This window comes from Dryobates pubescens, chromosome Z (genome assembly GCF_014839835.1).
Source record: "Dryobates pubescens isolate bDryPub1 chromosome Z, bDryPub1.pri, whole genome shotgun sequence".
Lineage (NCBI taxonomy): Eukaryota > Metazoa > Chordata > Aves > Piciformes > Picidae > Dryobates > Dryobates pubescens.
In genome coordinates this window covers 68,808,190-68,834,089 of record NC_071657.1, presented here as the reverse complement: position 1 = coordinate 68,834,089, position 25,900 = coordinate 68,808,190, and the positions used below count along the sequence as shown (strand labels likewise).

At 43.2% G+C, this 25,900-nt stretch overlaps 2 protein-coding genes across 2 annotated transcripts in view; both read right to left on the bottom strand.

Moving 5' to 3' along the window:
- The window catches only part of ZFYVE16 (zinc finger FYVE-type containing 16), a 54,105-nt gene extending 40,563 nt beyond the window's left edge, over window positions 1-13,542 (bottom strand). The window contains exon 1 of the mRNA XM_054177791.1: window positions 13,502-13,542. The gene's annotated coding sequence lies outside the window, so the exon portion shown is untranslated. The remainder of the gene's footprint in view (window positions 1-13,501) is intronic.
- A 601-nt stretch (window positions 13,543-14,143) lies between these two features.
- CCDC125 (coiled-coil domain containing 125) lies at window positions 14,144-25,292 on the bottom strand. The gene is made up of 11 exons (XM_009910680.2): window positions 24,982-25,292; window positions 23,419-23,477; window positions 21,893-21,979; window positions 20,959-21,036; window positions 20,122-20,207; window positions 18,417-18,499; window positions 17,885-18,000; window positions 17,224-17,331; window positions 16,029-16,200; window positions 14,609-14,742; window positions 14,144-14,479 (listed from the first exon to the last, which is right to left on the bottom strand). Exons 1-11 carry the CDS (start codon window positions 25,250-25,252, stop codon window positions 14,144-14,146), a joined length of 1,530 nt encoding a protein of 509 aa, XP_009908982.2. The 5' UTR covers window positions 25,253-25,292.
- Window positions 25,293-25,900: the final 608 nt, after the last annotated feature.

Below are 25,900 nucleotides of genomic sequence, written 5' to 3'. Positions count from 1 at the left end.
TAACCAGCGGGAATCAGTGGAGCTCCACCTGGGCAGGGATGATGAGCTGGTTGAGAGTGTATGGGTTAAAATTAAAGGCAAGACAGGGGAAGGAGATATTACTGTGGGGGTCTCCTACGGGCCACGTGACCAGCAGAACCAAGCAGATGAGGCCCTCCACAGGCAAATAGAAGTGGCTTCCAGGTCACAAGCCCTGGTCCTCATGGGTGATTTCAACCACCATGACATCTGGTAGAGGGACAACACAGCAGGGCACCAGCAATCCAGGATGTTCCTGGACTGCACAGAAGACAACTTCCTCCTCCAAATAGTAGAGGAACCAACAAGAAAGGGTGCTATGCCGGACCTTGTTCTCACCAACAGGGAAGGGCTGGTAACCAATGTGAGGCTCAGAGACAGCCTTGGCTGCAGTGACCATGAAGCAGTTAATTTAATATCCTCAGGGCAATCAGAAGGAAGCATTCTAAGCTTATGACCCTAGACTTTAGGCATGCAGACTTTGATAGCTTCAGGGATCTGATAGCCAAAGTGTTGTGGGACAAAGCCCTGGAGGGAAGAAGGACCCAGGACAGCTGGTCAGTATTCAAGGACCAGCTCCTCTGTGTCCAGGAGCTATGTACACCAACAAAGAGAAAAGCAGGAAAGAATGCTAGGAGGCCTGCCTGGATGAGCAAGGAGCTACTGGACACACTATTACTTTAAAGGAAACTCCACAGGAAGTGGAGAGAAGGACAGCTAGAACGGGGGAGATACAAGGAAGCTGCCCGAGCACCAAGAGACCTGGTTAGGAAAGCCAAAGCAGAGTGTAAATTGAATCTAGCCAGGGAGGTTAAAGGGAACACTAAGAATTTCTACAGGTATATTAATGGGAAGGAGAAGCCTAGGGAAGGTGTGGGCACCCTCAGAAAGGAAACTGGTGAAATGGTCACAAGTGATGAGGAAAAGGCTGAGGTACTCAATAACTTCTTTACCTCAGTCTTCACTGCAAGGGCCTCTAGCCACACTCCTGGTGTCATGGAAGACAATGCCAGGGACAGGGAGGAAGAACTGCCCATCGTAAGTGAAGATCAGGTTGGTGATCACCTGAAGAACCTGAAAGTGTTCAAGTCCATGGGACCTGACGGGATACACCCACAGGTACTGAGAGAACTGGCAGATGAGGTTGCTAAACCCCTCTCTATTCTGTTCCAGAAGTCATGGCAGTCTGGGGCAGTCCCCACAGACTGGAAAAGGGAAAACATTATCCCCATTTTCAAACAGGGTAAGAAGGAGGAACCAGGGAACTACAGGCCAGTCAGTCTCACCTCTGTCCCCAGAAACATCATGGAGCAGATCCTCCTGGAGGCACTACTGACTCAGAAGAATAGTGAAGAGGTGATTTGGAACAGTCAGCATGGCTTCACCAAGGGCAAATCCTGCCTGACCAACCTGGTGGCCTTCTATGAACAGGTGACAACATTAATAGATGAGCGGTGAGCAACTGATGTCGTTTCCCTGGACCTTACCTGGCCTTTCACACTGTCCCACACCACATCCTGATCTCCAAGCTGGTGACACATGGGTTTGATGGGTGGAGCACTAGATGGAGAAAGAACTGGCTTGATGGCTGCACCCAAAGAGTGGCTGTCCATGGGTCCATGGCCCAGGGGAGGCCAGGGACAAGTGCAGTCTCTCAGGGATCAGTCCTGGGACCAGGCTTGTTCAACATCTTTGTGGGTGCCATGGACAGTGGCATTGAGTGCACCCTCAGCAAGTTTGCTGATGACACCAAGCTGTGTGGTGCAGCAGACACGCTGGAGGGAAGGGATGCCACCCAGAGGGACTTAACAGGCTGGAGAGGTGGGCACAAGCCAACCTCATGAGGTTCAACAAGACCAAGTGCAGGGTCCTGCATCTGGGTCGAGGCAATCCCAGGCACAAATCCAGGCTGGGCAGGGACTGGCTGGAAAGCAGCCCTGAGGAGAGAGACTTGAGGGGGTGCTGGTGGATGAGAGGCTCAACACGAGCTCTCAGTGTGCACTTGGAGCCTGGAAAGCCAATCAGATCCTGGGCTGCATCAAGAGAAGTGTGGCCAGCAGGGCAAGGGAGGTGATTCTCCCCCTCTACTCAGCTCTGGGGAGACCCCAGCTGGAGTACTGCCTCCAGTTCTGGAGCCCCTATTACAAGAGGCATCTGGAGGTGCTGGAAGGTGTCCAGAGAAGGGCCACGAGGATGATGAGAGGGCTGGAGCACCTAACCTGTGAGGACAGACTCAAGGAGTTGGGGCTGTTCAGTCTGGAGAAGAGAAGGCTCCGAGGTGACCTCATTGTGGCCTTCCAGTATCTGAAGGGGGCCTCCAAGAAGGCTGGGGAGGGACTTCTCTGGCCATCAGGTAGTGATAGGACTAGGGGGAATGGAATGAAGCTGGAGGTGGGGAGATTCAGGCTGGATGTGAGGAGGAAGTTCTTCACCATGAGAGTGGTGTGTAGGAAAGCAGAGAGTATCTATGGAAGGTTTCAGGACAAGAAAGAACAACAGGCCACTGATACTGGAAGGATGGCTTGATGATAAAGAAGAGCTGCCCGTGGTAAACAACCTGAAGTGCGAGACAGGCGGACACTTGCCTCCATGCTGGAGAAGATCAACCTTGTGAGTAATTAATATTTGGCTTTCGCAAGGGGAACTACTGGGGACCGTGGGGTTCGGTCGTTGGGCTGATTGGTCTGTATTGTATGGGGCATTGGGAGACAAAGGTGAGGCGACAACAGGTCTAAAGACTGGCCAGGTTAAAAGTGCAGGTTTTGTCTCAGTCCTGATGGAGAGGGGTGGGAGCGTGCTGGGGATGTATGTTTTAATATATTAATATGTATGTTTGCCGTCTATGTAAGTTCAACTCGTGTTTTTAGGGTGTGCCTCTAGCAAACTCGCTATGCGCCCAGCGCTGTATTTTATAATAAACTGGTTATACATAAACTGGTTATAATAAACTGGTTATAAATTTCAGCAATGAGTTCGTTTCTCACAACCTGATATGGGATGTAGATAACAATGGACAGCTGCATATCAAAGAAGAAAACTCAATTAGCAGCAGTGGTGCAAGAATGTCAGGGAATTAATTGCTTAGCCTGCTCGATTTTTCCTATATAAGCTGCTTGTTCTGTACCAATAAACGATTCCTGCCTCACCGCCGAGAAGTCCGTACATGCTTTCCGATAAAACGGCGCCCGTATCGGGAATTTCAGTGAGATCTTTCTCCAGACTCACCCTCGGATTGCACCCCCAGTGAGCTGAACGGGAGAAGTGAGCAGACGACGCGTCCATCCCCTACACTTGCAGGTCGGGTACGGGGGCTGCGGCCGCGGAAGAATATGGGCCAGGGAGCCACGAGATCACAGCAATTGCACCATGATGTGCTTATGCGAATTATCAAAGAGCAAGGGTATAGACTGAGCTCTCAAAAACTTACCCTTCTTTTGCTGTGGATAAATCGCAATTGCCCCTGGTATCCTGAATCAGAGACATACGAATTAACAGAGTGGAACAGGGTTGGAGAGACCCTCTCAGAAGCACAAAAATCCGGGGATGATTTTTCACCGGACATTTTAATAACGTGGCGCATACTATGGCTAGCGCCGACCACGCTAATGAGTAAATCCAACAGCACTTCACCCTCGGGGACTCTAAACACTCCATTTACCCATGTGGGCCCTCAGAAGCAGGATGAGCTTCCTACAAACAACACAACACAGGCAGAAACAAGGGGTCTGGCTGCGGGGCACACGGGGGAGGAAAGAATAGGCACTGATGACCCGCTAATGAGAGCACGGTCACAAAAGCTCCTAGTTCAACAGCGAAAGAGGCCGTTTGACGTGCCCCTTAAGAAGTCTAAAAAATTGCCTAATGCAAATACAAAATACGCGGACAGCAGCTCTGAGTCAGACCCAGAGCTGGATGATCCTTTCGATCAGGGCTCCACCGATTCAGAAAAGGAGCCAGGTTTATATCCACCGGTACCTCCGCTTAAGGCAGCTGTAGCAGCTGCAGAAGGAGCAAATCCTCAACCGGAGCAGAAGAAACAAAGAAAACCAGATGCAAAGTGAAAACCACCAACTCAAGTAACTGATGAAAAATAATTTCTTTTGATTCTGACAGCTCCGTTACTCAAGAATCGCTCGACAAATCGAACCAGCCACTTTTCCAAACCACAGCGCCAAGCTTATCTTCCTCTCTTCCCTTAAATGCCACTACTTAAGTTGTTAACTCTGTTCCCTATCCCTTTCCTTTTCCAGCAGGATTTTACCCTCAGCCTCATTCGGTTCCCATACCCCAGCAGGCGGGGGCTTTGTCTACCCCCCCGCCACCTTATGGAGGTGTTTGTGTACCTCCTGCCGCTACTATGAGTAATATGGGGGTGAGAGATAACGGGATGCTTTATCAAGGAGGCAATGCACAGGATGGTGTTAAAATGTCTAATGGATTGTTGATTAATGAACATGTTTCAAGTGTAGCTACACGATCGCAAATTTCAATTTCTGATGTTTTAACGGATAAAGATGATAAGGGTTTTATAAATACAGAAATGTTACAGATGCGTGCGATGCCAGGAGTGACGGAACACAGACCGGGAGGTGGGGCTGCTCCCGTCTATCAGTCTCTGTCATAGGATATCTTAAGAGAACTAAAACATCATTTTGAATCCCCCCTTTGTCTCCTAGTGGGTCAGAAGAAAGGTATTCCAACAGAAGCGATAGATGGGCTATCCACAAGGCAATTAGAAGTGATTGAGAGTTGCTGGCCTGAGCCCAAGGAAAGGGCTGAACCCATCGCTCCCCTCTTGGTAGGACCATTAGGTGAGGGGAGTGGTGTGCCTCCCAGAGCAGCTAAGGGCTTCTCCCCTAAGTGGTGAGCGGGTGGTGAAGCGTGATCCAGCAGCTCACCAAAAATTTGTAAAAGGACCCAGGTGGAATCATTAAGGGGAAAAAAACCCCAAAAAAAACCAAAAAAAGTGTGTGTGTGAAACTTGGCAGTACCAGCTTTGTATGTTTTGAGGTTGTGTTTCTCATTTAAACTCTAATGTTGAAGATTCCTTGATGTATCGTCAGAAGGACTTGCCTTGTTACAATATAAAAGACCTCTCATATAAAGGCGTTTTAGTAGAATGTGTACTACGCAGTTCCTTTGTTACTGCGTGTACTGCCCACCCATATGTATTAGGAATAGGCATTGATAACGAATCAAGCATATATCTTAGTTGCAGCAATATTACTTTAAAGACTTTTATTATTGATAACTACATTGATCAGCAGAGCAGGATTATTCCCTTCCGAAGAAGGGCAGAGGCATGGATTCCCGTGAATATGACAAGAGGATGGGAGAGTGAGAATGGATTGGACCATGTTATCAGGCTATTAGACCAGGGACTAAAAGATTCTAGAAAAAGGGCAAAAAGATTTCTGGGATGGTTAATTTTTGCTATAATATCAGCTGTGATAATATTAACATCTGTTGTCGCTTCAGTTACAGCTTTGACAAAGGGCATACAAACTGCAGACACAGTGAGAACTTTATTAACCAATGTGACAAATGATTTGCAGATGCAGGAAGCTATAGATGAGGAAGGATGTTGACTTGGTGGAGCGTGTCCAGAGAAGGGCAACAAAGTTGGTGAGGGGTTTGAAACACAAGCCCTATGAGGAGAGACTGAGGGAGCTGGGGTTGCTTAGCCTGGGGGAGACTCAGGGGTGACCTTATTGCTGTCTACAACTACCTGAAGGGGGGGGTTGTAGTCAGGCAGAGGTTAGTCTCTTCTCCCAGGCAACCAGTACCAGAACAAGAGGACACAGTCTCAGGCTGCGCCAGGGGAGGTTTAGGCTGGAGGTTAGGAGGAAGTTTTACACAGAGAGAGTGATTGCCCATCGGAATGGGCTGCCCGAGGAGGTGGTGGGGTCGCCGTCGCTGGGGGTATTAAGGGCGAGGCTTGACAGGATGCTTGGCTGCATGGTTTAGTTGATTAGGTGGTGTCGGATGATAGGTTGGACACGATGATCTCGAAGGTCTCTTCCAACCTGGACTATTCTATTCTATTTTATTCTAAATAATGGCAAGGTTATATGCACTTGAGGCCAGTGTTGTTTGGTTAGGAGACCAACAAGCTGCCTTGCAGACCCATATGATGCTGCAGTGTGATTAGGAATATCATAAGGACATGTGTGTAACATCCTTGTCCTGGAATGACTCTCAGCACGATTGGAGCTCAGTAAGATCACACTTACAAGGGGCCTTCGATAGCTCCTTGAAATATAACGTCCAAACACTGAAGCATCAGCTGGAACTGCAATTAGCAAATATACAACAGGTGCGGATTGATTCAACATGGCAAGCACTGAACAAAGATCTTAGCTGGCTGAATCCAAAAAATTGGTTCTCAGGTCTGAATCTATGAGTGTGAATACGAGAATAATCAGGACACAAGTGATGGCTGCTGTTTTAAATATAAAAATGGGGAGTTGTAGGAAAGCAGAAAGTATCTATGGAAGGTTTCAGGGCAAGAAAGAACAGCAGGCCACTGATACTGAAGGATGGCTGACCGTGGTAAGCAACCTGAAGTGCGACACAGGAGGACATTTGCCTCCATGCTGGAGATGATCAACCTGATATGGGATGAAGATAACAATGGACAGCTGCATATCAAAGGAGAAAACTCAATTAGCAGCAGTGGTGCAAGAATGTCAGGGAATTGCTTAGCCTGCTTGATTTTTCCTATATAAGCTGCTTGTTCTGTACCAATAAACGATTCCTGCCTCACCACCAAGGAGTCCGTGCATGCTTTCCAATAGTGGTGAAGCCCTGGAATGGGTTGTCCAGGGAGTTGGTTGGGGCGCCGTCCCTGGTGGTGTGTAAGAGCAGGCTGGATGAGGCTCTGGGCAGCCTGATCTAGTGTGGGGTGTCCCCATGGCAGGGGGGTTAGAACTAGATGATCCTTGTGGTCCCTTCCAACCCTGACTGATACTATGGTACTTTATCTAAAGTTAGTAAGTTCAGAGACTCACAAAGCATAAGAAAAGTGAAACAAATGCATGCATCACAATTTAAAGCAGAGGTTTAGGCTGGATGTTAGGAAGAAATTCTTCACAGGAAGCGTGGCCATTGGAATGTGCTGCCCAGGGAGGTAGTGAAGTCACCATCGCTGGAGGGGTTTAGGAAGGGATTGGATGAAACACTCAGTGCCATGGTTTAGTTGATGAGATGGCGTTGGGTGATGGGTTGGACTTGATCTCAAAGGTCTTTTTCAACCTGGTTAATTCTATTCTATTCTAACTTTGTGCTCATATGGAAGCAAAAAATAATTGGAATATACCACTGTATTGACATCCATGGCCATGAATTAGTCACTCTGATGGTCTTCAGCATGCTGCACTGATCTGTCTTAACCAGCTACCTAATGAGCATCAAATAGCAACACACACACGTAATGCCACTTGTCTTACCCTCATCTGAACAGTTTATGCCTGAAACAACTCATTTCACAACCCCCTGGCAAGTGGGAGATTACATTTTGAAATTGAAGTTATTTCAGTTAAGAAGCTTGCTAGTTAACAGCTTTTGGTATTTCATTAAGAGATATTAAAGTACATATCACACCATTAAAGCATGTATTTATGGACAGTAACAAAACTAAGTCAAGTATCACTCTAGTATCATATACATGAGAAACACTGAGAGTCCTTCTACTGTCACATCAGGCTAGTTTAGATTCTGCTCAGTGACAGTGTGCACAGAACAAGAACTCATTTGGGTTAAACAAAGCTTTTCCTGAAGTTATCTTTCATCCAGACAGTAGACATACAAAAAAGGATGACAGAATAGAATAGAATTAACCAGGCGGGAAAAGACTTTCAAGATCATCGAGTCCAACCTATCACCCAACACCATCTCATCAACTAAACCATGGTACCAAGTGCCTCCTCCAGTCTCTTCTTAAACACTTCTAGTGATGGTGACTCCACAACCTCCCTGGGCAGCACAGTCCAATGGCCAACCTCTCTTTCTGTGAAGAATTTCTTCCTAACATCCAGCCTAAACCTCCCCTGGTGCAGCTTGAGACTGTGTCCTCTTGTTCTGGTGCTGGTTGCCTGGGAGAACAACCCCCACCTGGCTACAACCTCCCTTCAGGTAGCTGTAGACAGCAATAAGGTCTCCTCTGAGCCTCCTCTTCTCCAGGATAAGCAACCCCAGCTCCCTTAGCCCCTCTTCATAGGGACCACAGCACACTAAAAGAAAAAAATGTGCAAGGAAGCTTAATGTGCTTGTTTGAAAGACACCTTCACGACTTAGTAAATTCCTTCCTTGATGCTGTCACATTTCAGGGCACAGACCTTCTTTTGACTAAAGAGCATTAAGCCCTGCCATCTGGACAAGTTTTCCAGAGCTCTGAACACCAGATTCCAGATTGGTGCACAGATTATTATTTTTTTTTTTTTTTAATAAACTGTTGCTGCAGTGTGCCCAGGCAGCCAAGAGGGCCAATGGCATCCTGGTCTGCATCAGGAACAGTGTGGCCAGCAGGAGCAGGGAAGTCATTGTGCCCCTGTACACTGCACTGGTTAGGCTGCACCTCGAGTACTGTGTCCAGTTCTGGGCCCCTCAGTTTAGGAAGGATGTTGACTTGCTGGAATGAGTCCAGAGAAGAGCAACAAAGTTGGTGAGGGGTTTGGAACACAAGCCCTACGAGGAGAGGCTGAGGGAGCTGGGGTTGCTTAGCCTGGAGAAGAGGAGACTGAGGGGTGACCTTATTACTCTCTACAACTACCTGAAGGGAGGTTGTAGACAGGCGGATGTTGGTCTCTTCTCCCAGGCAGCCAGTACCAGAACAAGAGGACACAGTCTCAGGCTGTGCCAGGGGAGGTTCAGGCTGGATGTTAGGAAAAAGTTCTATACAGAGAGAGTGATTGCCCATTGGAATGGGCTGCCTGGGGAGGTGGTGGAGTCACCATCATTGGAGGTTTTCAGGAGAAGACTTGATGGGGTGCTTGGTGCCATGGGTTAGTTGGTGTTGGATTGGTTGATGGGTTGGACGCGATGATCTTGAAGGTCTCTTCCAACCTGGTTTATTCTATGTATTAAAACACAATGGTCACAACTGGATCTGAAGCATTAAGTCCTTAAAAGTGAAGTAAGGCACACAACTTGAGGCTTTTACCATCTCCACTTTACAACTCTTTTTTTTCAAAATAGAATACTTCTAAGTTTTAAACAATGCTTAAATCAGTCAAAGGATGCATTCTTTCAGATTAAGATACACATTTTTGTGCAAGAAGACCTGACAGAATAGGAGTCCTTTTCAAAACGGGAAAATAATAATAAGAGCATAGAATGACTGCAGTACAGTGACAGTAGCTAGTATCTAACTTCCTAACACTCATTGAAGATTAAGAGCTACAAAAGCTTTATTTCATAAAGTCAGGTTTAGAGAGAGAAATGGTTAAATCAGGTTACTACAATTTATAGTTTCAGAGATTTACTTTCACAGATTAGTGTTACTGAGTTGAGCTAATTAGGTCTCCTATTTCATTAAGAAATTGCCCAGCATACAAGTGAACTACGAGGCATCAAGAGAAGTGCTGGGAGGCTCACCTACTATTTTTCCAGCCACAAGTACACCAAAGACAACATGTTAATGGATACACACAAGCCATATTCTGAACACGTTACAGGTCATTCACACACTCCTCTTTATGTGTACCTCACTTCCTTAAGAAGCAGCTAATGTCTCTTGAAGAACAGAACTCATTGATCACAAGTACATAGGTTTCCAAGTACACAGGCTGGCCAAGGTCCTTTTTTCCTATTTCCCCAGTTAACAGTCAACTGTGTTTTGTTAAGTATCGTTCATCTTCAAGACAGAACAGAGAGGAAAAAAGGGGACAGCAAAGGTTTGCTTACAGTATCTACCAGTCAGACTAGGCTTGGTCTCTGACAAATTCCTAAGAGTGAACTTTAAATTGCATCAAGGCATTGTCTTCAGAAACAGAGGCAATAATTCTACTACATAAAAATTTGTTACCTAAAGGAAACAAATATTGTGGTCTGGATGGCTGTGCAATTAGTGCAAGCATGTCAGTGTTTTTATAGGTCACTTCTTTCATACACTTTATAAAGTCCAATACAAGAGGCATATATTCAGGAGTTCAAATCACAGTATCACAGTATAACTAAGGTTGGAAGAGACCCCAAGGATCATCAAGTCCAACCTGTCCCAACAGACCTCACGACTAGACCATGGCACCAAGTGCCACGTCCAATCTCCCCTTGACCACCTCCAGGGACGGTGAATCCACCACCTCCCTGGGCAGCCCATTCCTATGACAAACGACTCACTCAGTGAAGAACTTTCTCCTCACCTCGAATCTAAACTCCCTTGGGGCAGCTTGAGACTGTGTCCCCTTGTTCTGGTGCTGGTTGCCTGGGAGAAGAGACCAACCCCTTCCTGGCCACAACCATCTTTCAGGTAGTTGTAGAGGGCAATGAGGTCACCCCTGAGCCTCCTCTTCTCCAGGCTAAACAATCCCAGCTCCCTCAGCCTCTCCTCCTAGGGCTTGTGCTCAAGGCCTCTCCCCAGCCTTGTTGCCCTTCTCTGGACACGTTCAAGTGTCTCAACGTCCTTCTTAAACTGAGGGGCCCAGAACTGGACACAGTACTCAAGGTGCAGCCTAACCAATGCAGAGTATAGGGGCACAATGACCTCCCTGCTCCTGCTGGCCACACTATTCCTAATACAGGCCAGGATGCCATTGGCCCTCTTGGCCACCTGGGCACACTGCCCAGTACTCCACTAAGGACTTAGTATCATAGTATCAGTCAGGGTTGGAAGGGACCACAAGGATCATCTCGTTCCAACGCCCCTGCCATGGGCAGGGACACCTCACACTATATCAGGCTGGCCAGAGCCTCATACTTCTTAACACACTCTTGTTTAAAGAGGACAACACAGGTCTGTTAGGATGGATTCACATTCTTTTTTACCTAAATAAAGGCAGTTAATAGTTTGCAGTGGTGTTAAATTGTAAAATAGCATTGATGTTAATTGCCACCAGATAACCAGTTTAACATATAATGACAGCCTACCTTTTGAAGTTTAAGAATCCCTGAAAAACACTCTGTCACGTTAATATATATATAGGCATTACCACTGCAGAATCCAGACCTGCTTTTGTATGGAGCACATTAAAACATTTTAAGATCTCCTCCAACATCCCCATGCTGTGCACCTACCTACAGGCTTAGGGCCCTACAGGTGGAAAAAGAAAAAAAGTAAGAGTACAACTGCATCAGCAATCAGCTGGGAAGTTCACTTAAAATAAAGCAAATGCTTTGTGAAAAACTTAAATGTGGCCAAACAAACTAAAATTATTCTTGGTGAGCAATGCAACATGCTATCCAACCCCAAAACTGCAGCAGTTGCTACCACTGCAAATTTACTAGCTGAAGATGGCACTGAAGACTAAAGTCACAGAAGTTTTCAATCAGATCAGGAAAAGCTTACAGGGCACACTGCAAAAAACGAAGTTGCCTTGCTTAAAGAACAAGGTTCTGGTAGTTCAACAGAATTCTTTCAGAAGATCAAAACTTTTTCAACAGCATTATAATACTATCACTAACAACAATCAGACAACTCCATCCTGATATCACCTTCAGATCCTGAAGACTTTCTTTTACTCCTCAACAGTACTCTTTTTATTGCTCTTTGAAACAGAAAATAGCATCATTCACACCACACAGAAGAAACTGCCAACAATTAGTGATTTTCAGCAGTGCTCCATCAGCAACCAGGCCTACAACTGAAGCATCCACTTGCTCAACTTAACAAATATCTCTCTCACACACTGCACACAGTGCCATCATTAGTTGTATCAAGCATTTACTACTCAGCATTAGAAAATGAGTCATCAGGTCTGAAAGATCACTCCTTAATGGAAACCAGTGCTCCCTCAACATTCTTCTCTGCTTCACATTAATAACTAGATATTCATAACCTCGGCAACACAGCACTAACTGGAGTTAAACAGACCCTTTTCTCTACTAATTTCTTCTGAATATACTAGCAATCAGCTCCCCACATTTATAGTTTCTATTTAAATACAGAATGTTTCCTGGTTTATCCAGAAGCACTTATTAAAAATACTTAATGCCTGTAAGTGTATGGTGTAAGCATGCCCACTACATTCTGTGCCCTGTATGAAAGCAAATGGAAGCAAAAATATCACTAGCAAACCTCTAAGGACAGTTACAACCATAGACCCATAGAGTTGTTTTAATTTGAAAAGTCCTTTTAAGATCAAGCCCAAACATTACCTAACTCTACCGAGTCTGATGCTAAACCACGTTCCTTAGGAGCACATCTAGGTGTCTTTTATTAGGGATGCAGAGTCAACCTGTTCCAGTGTTTGAAAACTTTTTCAGTATTTTCTTTTAATATACAATCTAAACATTCCCTGATGCAACTTGAGGCCACATCCTCTTCCTGTGGCCTGTTACCAGGAAGAAGAGATTGACACTCCCCCCTTTCAGGGAGAACTGAATATATCCTCAGCCTCCTTTTCTCCAGACTAAGCAGCCCCAGTTCCCTCAGCCACTCCTCGCAAGATTGGTGCTCTATACCCTTCACCGTCCTTCCCTGAACACGTTCCAGCACCTCAAAGTCCTTTGGTGAGGGGCCCCAAACTGAGTACACTACTGAAGGTGAGGCCTTACTAGTGTTGAGTACAGGGGCAGCCTGATCCACTTAAGCAATCCAGCGTGCAATATACACAGCATAAACGCTCTAAGAGTCAGATTCTATAGTGTGCCAGCAGCAAATTTTATGCTATGGTTTTGTTTCGTGACCATCTCGCATTTCTAAGGAGAGCATCTGCGGGTGCTAGTGAGACTCCAAAATCCTTTCTGCAAAAAGTTTCGTAACGACAGCCTGATCAGTTCTGAAGTGCACCAGCCCTTCTTTAGGCCCGGAATAAACTTCAGTCCTGAATGCCATCTTCGTACGCTCGCCTTGGTTGAGCTGAGCATCTGTGCCAGGCCGGGCAGAGCAAAGACCCCATCCAGACAGCGCGGAGCCGGCTATCCCGACACCGCCGGCCTTGGGGGCACAGACACACCGCAGATTACAGGCGCACCGAGCACCGCCGAAGAAAGCCCGCTCCGCTCCCCGTGGGCCCTGCCTTATCGCGGCCAGCCCCCGCAGCAAGCCTCGGGATGTACCCGCAGCCCCCGCACGAAGCCTCGGGATGTAGCCGCACCAGCGTCCATACGCTCCTCGCCTCCCTCCTTATCACTTCCCAGCCACCGCTCTGTGGGCAGCCTTGGGCTCTCGGCTGAGGACGGCCCAGGAGGTCACGGCTGCAGCCGGGAGGAAGCCACCGGGCGGCAGGCCATCCGCACGCGCTTCCGGGTCGTACCTCCCTCTCCGCACCTTGCTCGGTGCCCCGGCCCACCGCGGCTCCCGCCAGCCCCGTACCCGCATCCTCACCCCCTGGCGGTGGGGCAGGGCCGCCCTGCCGGGGCGCTGGGCGAGGGGCACACGAGCGAGCTGGAGGCGGCGGCCGCGGCCGCGGCCACCGCTGAGGGGGGTTGGGGGTGGGAACCGGGGGATGGCAGTTCCTCCCCCACCCACACCGGCTCCGGGACAGCGGCAGCCGCCGAGCACCTTGTTTGTGCACCCAGCCGCCGCTCCGCGCATGCGCGGCTCGGCCCACCCGGGGCACTGAGCCCGCAGTGTCACCCACAGTGCCCTCCCCCGCCCCGCCGCCAGGGGGCGTCATCGCGCCCCCGCCCCTTAGCCGGGCTACCTCTGCCCCCACCGAGTCTCTTGACATCACCTCTGCGGTGCCAGGGCTCTTCCGGCTGCACCTTAGTCACCACGTACCGGGAAATCAGAGAGGGGGGTGGCAAAAGTGAGGATTCAGGACACAGCCAGTGGCTTCAGCTGGTTTATAAACCACTATCAAATTAACCCTTTCTGTTTTGCCAAAGCTGTAGTTACCACCATGTTATTCATTACAGATGGTACCAGGTATTGCCCCGTTTTGAACCCCAGTGATGTAAGCGCAGGATGTTTGCACTACTCCACAAGATTTTTTTTTTTTTTTAGTAACTTTATTCCAGTGAATGGCTACATGGAGATCACAACAGTTTCACCTCCTTTTTCATGTGGATTATTTTCATGACAGTGCACTGTCTCAGATGGCCAGGAGTACGACTTTCGAATCATTTTTATGGGATATTCAAATGTTTTTGCAGTGGGCACTGAAGAAATACTGTTTTGGTAACTGAGGTTTTGGCAGCACGTGTGTACAGGGCCCAATGACCCCTCAGCTTTGCCCTGACGTCTCCCCAGCACACCATTTCCTCTATCCTGTTCCAAAACATCCTCTTTTGTCTCCATTGCACGAGCCAGCATGTAACTAACCTTCCTCTGATGAGCAAGAGCCTCCTCTTTGTCATTTATCTGTATATTTATTCAAAAGAGAAAGAAAAGAAACCAGTTTATGAACTAAGAACAAGGAGGTCTGTGTAAATCAACAGTTGCACTTGCTCCCCTAAGGACCCATAATGAATAGTTAAAGAAAATACTAACCAAATCTATTAATATCTTCAGGATTTCATGAGGATTGTCTAGCCCCTCAACTTTCCTACAGTCCACATCCGATGAAAGCAGGCTGGATAGTTTTTGCCCTAGACTGTTCTTGTTTGCTTGTAACTTGACACGTCCTATGGAAAACAAAAGTACAAGAACTGTGCTCAGGAGAAGAAAAAATACCCTGGAATGAAATGGGCATACATTAAACTTCATTCTGAACCACCTTAAAAGGGTAATGACAGCTACAGCTTCTCCCACTGTACATAAGACTGGCAGATTACTTGCATGCAGCACTGCTCTTACCATCACTCAAAGGCTAATTAAGACCTTTCATCACATATATATTTTGGCAAATTGAAAAGAAAAGTTTCTTTTTCTATGTATGGGAATTACATTTTGACACTGTAGATAAACAATAGCTTGTGTTTGTTTTTAAATGGTAGGTTGGCTGAAAAAAATGTTGACATAAGCTGTTTAAAAAGTTCTAAGATTTCTAAAAAATAGTAAAGTACATTAAAATTATTAAATGTTATGTATCAGGATATAGAGATTGGAAACAATTATGACAGTATAAGGGAAACAGATATTTGAGATGCATGCCATTTTAGTATTAGATCCTGAGAGCACTCAAGGAATCTAGCAGACGCATCAAACTTCTAAGACTGGCACCTCCATGACAATGGCTTATGTATCTTGAAATGTTGTTTCTAAATTCTGCTGTACTTTTGACAATGACACAAGCATTTAAATACTTTTTATCCTGTTTCATAAAGAAGATAAGGATAATAAGTATCTGTCCTCTTTTACAGAGTGCTTTGTTACTCACAGATGACCATGTGAAGTATAACAAGAGTAATAAATACTGATGTAGATACACATACAGAATAAAAACTATTGTATTTAGTACTTCAGTGAAAGCTGAGTATGTTTTTTTTTTGCATTTCTCCTCTTTCCCTTACTCCTATACAGAGATCATTTGAAAAAAAAAACCAGCACCTGATACTGCTGGTAGCGTCTAAAATGTCTGGGTTAAACATGCTAGATGTTAGGTTTTTCTGTGATGTTTTCATAACAAACCTCTTCAAGCAAGTTTTCACTCAGGCAACACAGTTCATTAGTAAGTAATACAAAAGAGCTGTATCAGAGGCCTAGATAGGTAGCTTTACTGAATTACAATACTATTTACATATTTCACTTGTACCAGACACCCTCTCCTACCTATGCAAAACTTCATGTAGAAATTCTTCAACTACGTGACACACTATTTAATGTATTTACAGCCTTTTATTCTTGGCTCTTCAGAAGCCCAAGTCAGCAATTAAATTATAACCACAGAATAAGAAAGTCTCCCCGTGCCACTTGTCAGCTAACTTTGTTTCTCACTCAGCCATTACAGATGTATAGCATGGCCAGTTACCATCATCTTTCAGGCGTCTCCAGTTAATAAATTTTGTTTCCTTCTTAACCTTTATCACTTCTGCAAGTCTCAGGGCTTGGTCCTTCCTCTGCATTAACTGCTGCTCAAATGCGATTCTGAAGGCATCTGCCATTATGTAAGCTTCATCTTTACTCTTCTTCATGTTTTCAATCTGGTTTTAATTCATAGAAAACATATATTAAGCAATTTGGAAGCAGAAAAAAAAACACATTAATATAGACAATTTTTAAATAACCATAATCAGGGAAGCAGTAGAAACTGAACAAAGTGCTTTCTTGTTATGTTAAGAAATATTTTGACATGTATATTGAAGTCCTTATCCTTCCTCCTCTACGCACACACACACCATCACCCATCTACACAAAGAAACTGATTATTTGTCTGCCGATGCAAGAGAGATTGAGAAGGGCATATAAGGGTTAGGCCAGGAGCAAACAGGGCAAAAGAATGGTATTTGTGTCAGGGATAATAATTTTGGCACAACACACTTACTGGGACACAATGTACTTCTTTTCAGAACCATTAAATCAGCTGGAACTTCTGTACTGGGACCACAAGGATGGCACCACAGTGGGAGTCAAGTTAAAATAAAAATTCTAAAACTACAAAATCTCACTAAATTAAAAACTTTCAGAGCTTGAAAACCAAGTTATTGATTTAAGCATGATGTAAATACAAAGTTTTTAGCAAGATCAGCTTCCTGACATAGGCTTGAAAGTGCTGATGTCAACATAAGGGAGGGGTGGAACTCACTGCCGGGAAGGAAGGGACAGAAAGGGTCAGTGGTAGTCCACACCCACACTGTGCATACATAGTGTGCATATAGAATAGAATAGAATAGAATAGAATAGAATAGAATAGAATAGAATAGAATAGAATAGAATAGAATAGACCACACTTAGAATGCTTTTACCTTTTTTTCCACATTAACAAATACGGGTAGAAGAAAAAACCAGTAATTTTTTCCCCTAGTAAAGGCGATGGAAGTAATAATTACAGTTTTGTATCAGCAAAAGTTACAGTATTACAAACAAGTATTACATAATTTCTGAGAAGCATTCTTGTTTGCAGACACATTGTTTTGTGTAAGCTGCACCAGAATATTTCTGGCTTTATTAAGTTTTGAGCACAGGCACCCCTCTGCTTGTTTCATAGCTATGCTACTCAGAATTACCTCTTGCTTGAGATTAAGAAGTTGCTTTCGAGTTACAGCTGCCATTTTAGCACACGGACAAGGCTGCCCTCCAGAAGTATTACAGGTGCAAGCTCCAAGAACTGCCAACTTAAAATCCAAACAAAGCCACCAGTTAAGAAAGTATCTATCTGCATACACAATATAATCCAAGAGGTGCCACAAGTCTTGCATAAAAGCATCCTGAAACTACAAAGGGAGTGTTAAGAGGTCAGGGGAAGCAAGCTATAAGAGATTTAAGCATGATTTGACTCAGAACCACGTATGTCAAACACATTTCTTCAAGGCAACCCAAAGGCAAAAATTGTTGTTCTGGAGATCTTGGGGTTCTTGTCTGGTCACTAAAGTAAAGCAGCAAGCATAGAAGTTAAGAATTAAGGTATTAGGAGGAAAAAATTAGCATGCTGGCTCATCAGAGATAGCTTGATGTTCCTCTGTCTGCTCTTTGTTTACAAGATAGGAATCATGACATACCACAAATTAGAAAACTGATTAACAGGCATGCAAGGCCATACTGTCATTAGCTAAAAACAGGTCTTAAGAAACAGTTAAATAATCAGTAAGAAAAATGTATCTATATATTTTTAATATAAACACAGCTTTGAGCCAACCATGTAAAAAAAAAAAAGTCAGTCATACTTACTTCCAGACTTGTAAAATCTGTAATGTCACTTTTATTCAAGGACATGTTTTCCTGAACAATCTTCTGTTGCTTCACATCTAGCATTGCAAGGAATTCTAAGCACTGCTGATTCAGGACTATGTTATAAAACAAGGAAGGTGATTATAAAGTCTGCTGCTCTGATTTCTTAATTTTGGAGTTTAGCTACACTCAAATGAACCTGGTTTAGAATTTAAATATCAGTTTGGGAATATGATGAGACTATGTAGCTGCAAAAACTCAGACCTCAGTTGACTTTCCTTCTGTTTTCCCAGAAGTCATGACCCACTTACAGAATACTGTTTCATATATTAACCTGCCTCAGCTCCCTCAGCCTCTCCTCACAGGGCTGTGCTCCAAACCCCTCACCAGCTTTGTTGACCTTCTCTGGACACGTTCCAGCAAGTCAAAATCATTCCAAAAATCCATACCCACAGAAAACTTCCTTCATAGCTAAATTATGAATAATTCCTGAGAAACTGTATGTGCAGAGGTACAGCTGTTGCTAGCTTACTTGCGTTTTCAGCTTGAAGAGTTTTAACTTCTTCTGTTCTCAGTTTCAGTGCTTCCTTAAGAGCTGCATTTTCACAATATATCCTGCATAAGTCACAAAAAGATTGTATTAAATTTAAAATGAAACAAAACAAGATTTAAATGGACACTCAACCCCCCCCCAAGTCTGTTAAAACATTTTACCTAATATTTCTGCATATTGAAATTACAAATACTGAAGGGATTGAAGAAAAAATAAAACTGATAAAAAGTTGAGTGTTCTGCTCAATAAGGTATTACAAGCAATATCCTCACTTGTAAAAAATGTAATGGATTTTCATAACAATGCCTTTATGTAGTATAATATGTAGTATATTGTTAGGTTCAAGACTGCTAGGCAGGGGACAATAAAGCAACCTGAAAATTACTCCTAAATAACTCCGAATAAAGTTCCATGTGTAGGCTTGGTCTAACTGGCACTGAACCAAGGCTAAGAAAAACAGGCTACACCAGGCTGGCTTCTGCAAAGTCACGCCTCATTATCAAGGCCGCAGGTGGCTCTGCAGGGAGCAAAACCAGAAACATCTACACTCACAGTGTGGTTTCTCTGCAACCCAGATAGCCTGCACTGTTCAAACAGGCTCACCTTGTTCATGAAACCACACCCTTGTACAATTTAAATGCATCCAAGCCTGTGCAAGTGAATGTTAAAAAAATAAACCAAAACCTGACTGCCTCTGTGTAGGCAGACAGTGCCAAACACTTCAGAGTTTAACAAGAGGTGAGTTTAAGTACCACATTACCATTATAAACTCAAAGTAATTAGTAATTACGATCCTCTAAAATGCTAGAAAATGCTTACTTCCTTGAGAGAAACTGTTACTGTTATTGAATATGTGACAACACAGCTCTAGTCTGAATTTTAGAAAGAAAACTTCCTGTACTCTTAATACTGCTTTCAAGAACAGCTCTACATTCAAGTCTTTCAACCTGGGAACACATGATATGCATTTGTAATGCATTTTTCCCTGAAGTACTTAATTCTTGAATGGAAAATTTGGAATCTGAAGTCCTATATGTTAAAGCAATACAATTTATTTGGTGCACCTCTTTGGCTGTCATTAAATGCAGCATAATGTAAATTCATGGGTTTGTTTAAAACTAAATACTAGCCTGAATTATATCACTTGCTTAAACAAAAATAAAACAAAACCAAAAATAAATAATTACTCTCCTCAGCCTTTCTCAATAGCATTCCGTTTTACCTGTACATATGCTCACATCTACAATGCAAGAAAATAAAGCAATGATTAACCAGCAAGTGATATTTCCACATGCATGCACATACCATTATTTTCTATGCCTCATTTACATTTGAAGTAAATAAAGGACAGTCTGGCTCCACCTGACTAACAGAGTAACGTAACAGGATGAAAATGAAAACTCAGACTAGCAAAGCTGACCTGGATACACACTATAGAATTGAGACTTGATAATTTTAATAGTTTTAATTGAAAATTACTAATGTGACTATCATGAAAATGTAATAAACCTTCCTAACTCTGGAAGGAAATTAGGAAGACACAAAACTCCAGGAAACCTGTTAAAGCAAATTTGGAATACAATAAACACAACATACAGCATTCAATGCAATTAAAACACAAAACAAAACAACAAACACAAACAAAAAACCCCACAACTAAGGATACACAGTGCAAGTCAAATACCTGTCATACTTTTCTGTCCATGTGTCTTCTATGTTTTTAAATCTATCCTGATCAAATTCAATTTCCCATTGCAAAAAACTTATTTCCTGTGGAAACAAAACAAACCATTTCGTTACAAGCCTCCCACTAAAAGGAAGAAAAGGAAATGCTGGTGCTGTCCTGCACCAGTCCAGATCTAGGTGACCAGTGATGATGATAATCTATGACACTGTCAAGAATACATTTGGTGCCAGACATCAGAAAGTTTTGACTAGTGGATCTATGGATTCCTGCCTATGCTGTATGAACTAATGCTTGTAGTGGAAGACAAAACCAAACCCACACTGCCCAATGTCCCTGTCCCCTTCGTGCTCTCTGGAAAGATCACACTAGGAGAGAAGCAAACATAAAACTCAGTTTAACAAGGTAGCTCAGTGCCAGCTTCACTGCATGACAAGGAAAAATTTGGCACCCATTTCTTAGACATATTGGGAAGTTCCATCTTACTAACTAAGAAACAGAGTAATTCATAATGACTGCCTGTGAAACTCAAAACAACAAAAACAGCCTGAAAGTACAGAAAGAACTCTAGTAACTTCCAGGTATTATTTGTACACACTATAGCACAAAAACATTTAGATCAAAAGAGTGATACAGAATGTTTTCCCTTTCTACTAAAAGGGAGTAAGAATACTTTCAATAAACCCTGGAACTAAGGGCAGATTTGTATTGATTCAAACAGAATCATAGAATTGTCTGGGTTGGAAAAGACCTTGAAAACCACGAGTCTGATAACCTTATTAGTAGCAAGAGTCTTCTGTTTTCTTCCACAGGTGTGAAAGAAACATGTACCCTTACCTTTTCTAAAGTTCTTTTTGCTTCCTCAGTTTTTTGAAGCATTGCTTTTGTATGACTAGTGGCTTTATTAAATACTGTCTGGAAAAAAAAAAAGGCACAAGTCTGTCAAGTACTGTAATTAAGTTTAGTTGATTTGGCTTTAGCCAGATTTTCAGTTTCACATCAAGAGAACTTCACATTCTTTGTTAACAGGAGTGCGTGGAATTACCAACACAAGCAACTTCTTGTAAGTCCCAGGGGGTTCTAATTTCAAGTCAGTGAAATAGATACGTTACATAGCAAAGTTATGTTTCAGTCTCATATCCTTTCCTATAGAGTTAGTATCATTTACAATGAGATCATGTCTTCTTCAGGACCTGTTCACAAAAGAAGCTCTTAAAAAACTTGCTTACAACATTCTTATTCTTTGATCCAGGTGTAGCTTACTATGAATGTCTGAGTACAGAAACTGCAGAACTATAAAGGCATTATGTGAGTAAGCTAAAAACCAGGAACTGATTTAAACATAATTAATAATGAATAAAAACATTACAACCCCAGAATAAAAAGACTGACATAACATTTAATGCATACTGTCCCCTATGGCAACAGATGGAGTACTGAACTGAAAATACTCGTGCTTTACAGCAGGATTTCAAGCAGTGGCAAAATCTGTATTTTAAAGGACTTGCAAGAATAAATAAATCCTCAAAGATAAAGTTGTGAGAATTTGATGCAACAGTAAAGTCTTATTTAAAAACCACTATAGTTCCATGCAGAAAAGTGGTATATCATAGAACCCTAATCTGTAGACACTTCCAGACTCGATGCATTAAATTACAGCCCTGAGAAGAACTTCAAATTTGAAAGGTTTTGATGATGACTGGCAGGAAGATTTCTTCTGTTTTCCTTCTTTTTCTACTAAGTATCTAAATAATTTCTGAACAACTCCTACCATGCTCTGCAGAATTCTTAGGGCTTCATCTTTTCCTTCCAGCTGTCTTTGTGATGCTTCAAGCTCAACTTTCAAAATTTCAACTTCCTGAAGCAAAATAAAATAGACACACTGAGTAAAAGCCAAAGTAATCTTGTTAAAACTCAACTGTAACAGCAATATAAATTTAAGCTCTTAGAAAAACCCCCAATCTTCTACAGTTCCTACCCTACATGATTCTTTTTCTGATTAATAGAGTTTCTTGCAATGAAGAAATGTTAACAATCCATGATAGCACAAAATCCTTAAAGTAGAATACTTTTAAGCATTATTCTTTTTCTTCACTTCCAGTGTACCTAGAAAAGAAACCATTGCTATTCTGCCTTGCTAAGGAAGCCACATAGGTCTGGAGCTTTAAAATAAGTAACCAGAACATCACAGTTTTCTATATGTGCAGTAGTAAATATTACAAATATATACTGGAATATAAATGTTGTATTAATATGAGGTACTGCAAATACATTATACAATATAGCCACATAGTGCAAATATCATGTTAGGACTATTAGATAAGAACCACAACCTGTCCAAAACAAAATCAATAAACCGAAGAACCACAAAACAGGTACATGCCAGTCATGTCTTTCTGTAACATTGTCCCCTTCAGGAGAAAGCAATCTTTCATTTGTCAAGAGTTAAAAGAGAGTTTACTGCTTCAGATGCTTATTCTTCCTTAACTCCTATGAGGTCACTCAGTTCTTCACTTGGGGTCATACAGAACTTTTTTTCATGGTTCTTCTACTTCAGCAACTTACTCTGAAACTGTATCTGCGAGCAGCAGCAATTTATCACTTTTGTCTAATGGAACATGATTAAGGTTCCCTGACATTTTAACTTGCTGTGCACTGAAGGTTCTACATTCTAAGACAACTTGGAAATGACCAACCATGGACTATCCTGGGGTTAGAGCGCAGATGAATTGTGTATTTTAACAGCTGAGATCACTGAGATCGGCTGAGATCACTGAGATAGAGTAGAATGGAATAGAATAGAGTGGAATGGAATGGAATGGAATGGAATGGAATGGAATGGAATGGAATGGAATAGAATAAACCAGGTTGGAAGAGACCCTTGAGATCAAGTCCAACCTATCATCCAACACTAGCTAATCAACTAAACCATGGCACCCCATCCAGTCTCTTCCCAAACACCTGCAGTGATGGTGACTCCACCACCTCCCTGGGCAGCCCATTCCAATGGGTGATGACTCTTTCTATGAAGAACTTCCTCCTAACATCCAGCCTAAACCTCCCCTGGTGCAGCTTGAGACTGTGTCCTCTTGTTCTGGTGCTGGTTGCCTTTCTGTCTGAACTGATGCCATACATCAACACATTTAATCACAGTAAAATAAAAATGTAGGAATTAACTAGCTTTCAACAAAAATACAGATTAAAACCTGGAGGATTATTCTGTTTACACTGGAGATTTTCAGGCACCACAGCTTAAAAAGAAAAAAAAAGAGCAGCACACTCATCACAGTTACTGACCTCTAGAGCTTCTTGAAGTTGCTGCTTCAGTTCTTCATTTGATACTTCACTGTTAGATTCTGTAGGATTGACAGGAGATAGTAAATGATGAGCTACTCTAAAAAGAAAATGTGAGAATTTGCTTTATCCTGAAAACAGGTAACATGGAGATAAAAAAAATTTCATCTTTGTGGGTTTTTTTGGTCTCCTGGAGCTTATAAAAAGATTTAATACATACATAAATACTAAGTTCAAACACATTGTTTTGCAATTAAATAAATTAAATGGTGGTGGTGGTAAGACAATTATTTCAGAACTTGCTTTAACACCCCCCCACCCTCAAAACTGCAATCTTGATCAAAAAAATAAATTCATTTTTTTAGATTATTTTCCAGTTTTATTTTCTAAGCAACGAAACAACAGTAGCTAGCACTATTTAGAAGGAGGAGCAATTTTCAAGAGGCAAAGATGAATACAATGATGAAGTATCCCACAAGATCTAGTATTCCTTTAAACAAGCAGTTACTACTGGTACTGTTTTTCCTAAACAGAGCATCTCAGAGATACGTTAGGATGTAGCCTTCTAATAAATTAAAGTCATGTGGACTTTAGTCATGCTTTCACAGCTATTGTTGTATTAAAGATCTAGATCTAAGACAAGCAGCATACAAAAATCAGCACAAGGATGGTAAAAACAATAAGGATTAGGCTGCTTTCATACATCTTTACACTAAAGATTCTGAAACCAATAAATACATGTCTTAGCTTTCTGGAGTGTTTGTAGAGGATTGTGGGGGACTTGTTCTAAAGGAAAGAAATAAAGAAGTTATTCAGAAATACCTGAGTCAAAATAATGAAAGTGGCTAAAAATACTAAGGGAAGGCAACTAAAGCATAACAAACAGCACTGCCTGTATTTGATTGTATTCACAGCAGTGTTGTCTTCACCAAAAAAATGAATGCCAGCACAGAGAGAAGAGATGCACAGGTTCTAAAACCAACTTAACCTCAAAAAAATGCCAATTCGCAATTTTCCACTAAATAGCAAACAGGATTTTGAATACTTAGCCATAAGCTTTAGGTACAGTCTCTATGAATACACACTAAAACCACAAATCCATGCAATTCCAGTCAACTTCACATATATAGAGAAAAACGATGTTGTCTTTTACCAAAGGATGCTCTTGGCTAGCTGCCACTTTCAAATGCAAAACTAAACACTTTTAAAACGGTTATTTAACGCTAGGAAGGTCTGCAGCCTTTCACTGAAAAGCAATTCTGCTGTTCCTGTTTTGGAAGGTGGTCTAGGAAGACAGACTCCTCGACTGCCTCCACAGCATGGAGCACCTCTTTTTGCGATGCTAACAGAAGATTTACAGGCTGCACCCACTAATCTGCGAGGCTTTGCTGGATCCCAGCAGATGTGCAACGCAAGTGAACTTCTGGAAATCCTCCAGCGACGTCAAAGTCTATTGGCAAATGGTTTAGGTTACACTTAATGATACCTTGCAAAGCTGCTAACTGCTCACTTTTGCTAACACAGATTTTTCTGAGAGAGAATAATCAACTTCTGAATTATTCTTACCGCAGCTATTCTGTCTCGTGGAACTAGCAATAGGCTTTTTGGACGATCCATCATAAAAACTGTTTCGTTTTGAACCAGGAAGAGCTGCAGCATCACTCTCTTCCACTCTCTTCGCTGACGAGAGAGGAGTGCAAACCTTCACCGATTCCTTCCTCGATCTAAATGAACAGGTGCTCTGTAAATCTTCTCCTCCATAAACACCTCCAGGTCTTCTCCCAAGTCCGTTTCCCAAGTCTCCACGTGTCATGTCATCCTCCTCTGCTTCCTCCATCTTCTCCGCCCGCCTTTTTTTTTTTTTGTTGTTTTTTTTTTTTTTTCTTTCTTCCTGTTTTTTGTTTTTTTTTTGTTGTTTTTTTTTTTTTTTTTTTTTATTCTTAATTTTCCCTGATCGAGGGCACAACACTTACTGGCAATGTCAACAGGGTCTCCCACAAAACAAGTATTTGATCTAGAAAAGCAAGAAACCGCTCCATCATTAAAGCGGCAAAACAACATTAAAGTGGAAAATCTGAAGCTGTCGGTGCGTGACCACTTCCAACCCACCTTCGGGCTGCTCGAAAACATCCCCCCCGCTGCACGGCACAGTGTTAACGCAGTGAAACGTCCACCCGTGCCCAGGCCCAGCGGCCCCTCCCCGTTTCCCGGTACGGTTCCTGTCCCGGCGCCCCCGACCCACCTGCCTGGCGCTGCCTGTCCCTGCCGCTGCCGGTCCCGCCCCGGGGCGGACTGGAGACCGCGGAAATCGAGACGACCGCACCTCGGGAGGCTGTTCGGAGCGTAGAGACGGAAAGACAGGCGGAGGTGGTTGGTTGTTTATTATTAGATGCCAAGGTCAACAGCATCCTGGCCTCTACCAGGAACAGCGTGGCCAGCAGCGGCAGGGAAGTGATCCTGCCCCTGCACTCAGCAGTGGTGAGGC

What these genes read in the sequence shown, in the direction of transcription:
- CCDC125 (XM_009910680.2), bottom strand. Translation starts at nt 25,252, where the DNA reads ATGGAGGAAGCAGAGGAGGATGACATGACACGTGGAGACTTGGGAAAC. An exon ending in CAAAAAGAACTTTAGAAAAG is followed by an intron (nt 20,208 to 20,958) that starts GTAAGGGTACAT and finishes TTGTTTCCACAG; the next exon opens with GAAATAAGTTTTTTGCAATG. An exon ending in TGGACAGAAAAGTATGACAG is followed by an intron (nt 18,500 to 20,121) that starts GTATTTGACTTG and finishes TGACTTATGCAG; the next exon opens with GATATATTGTGAAAATGCAG.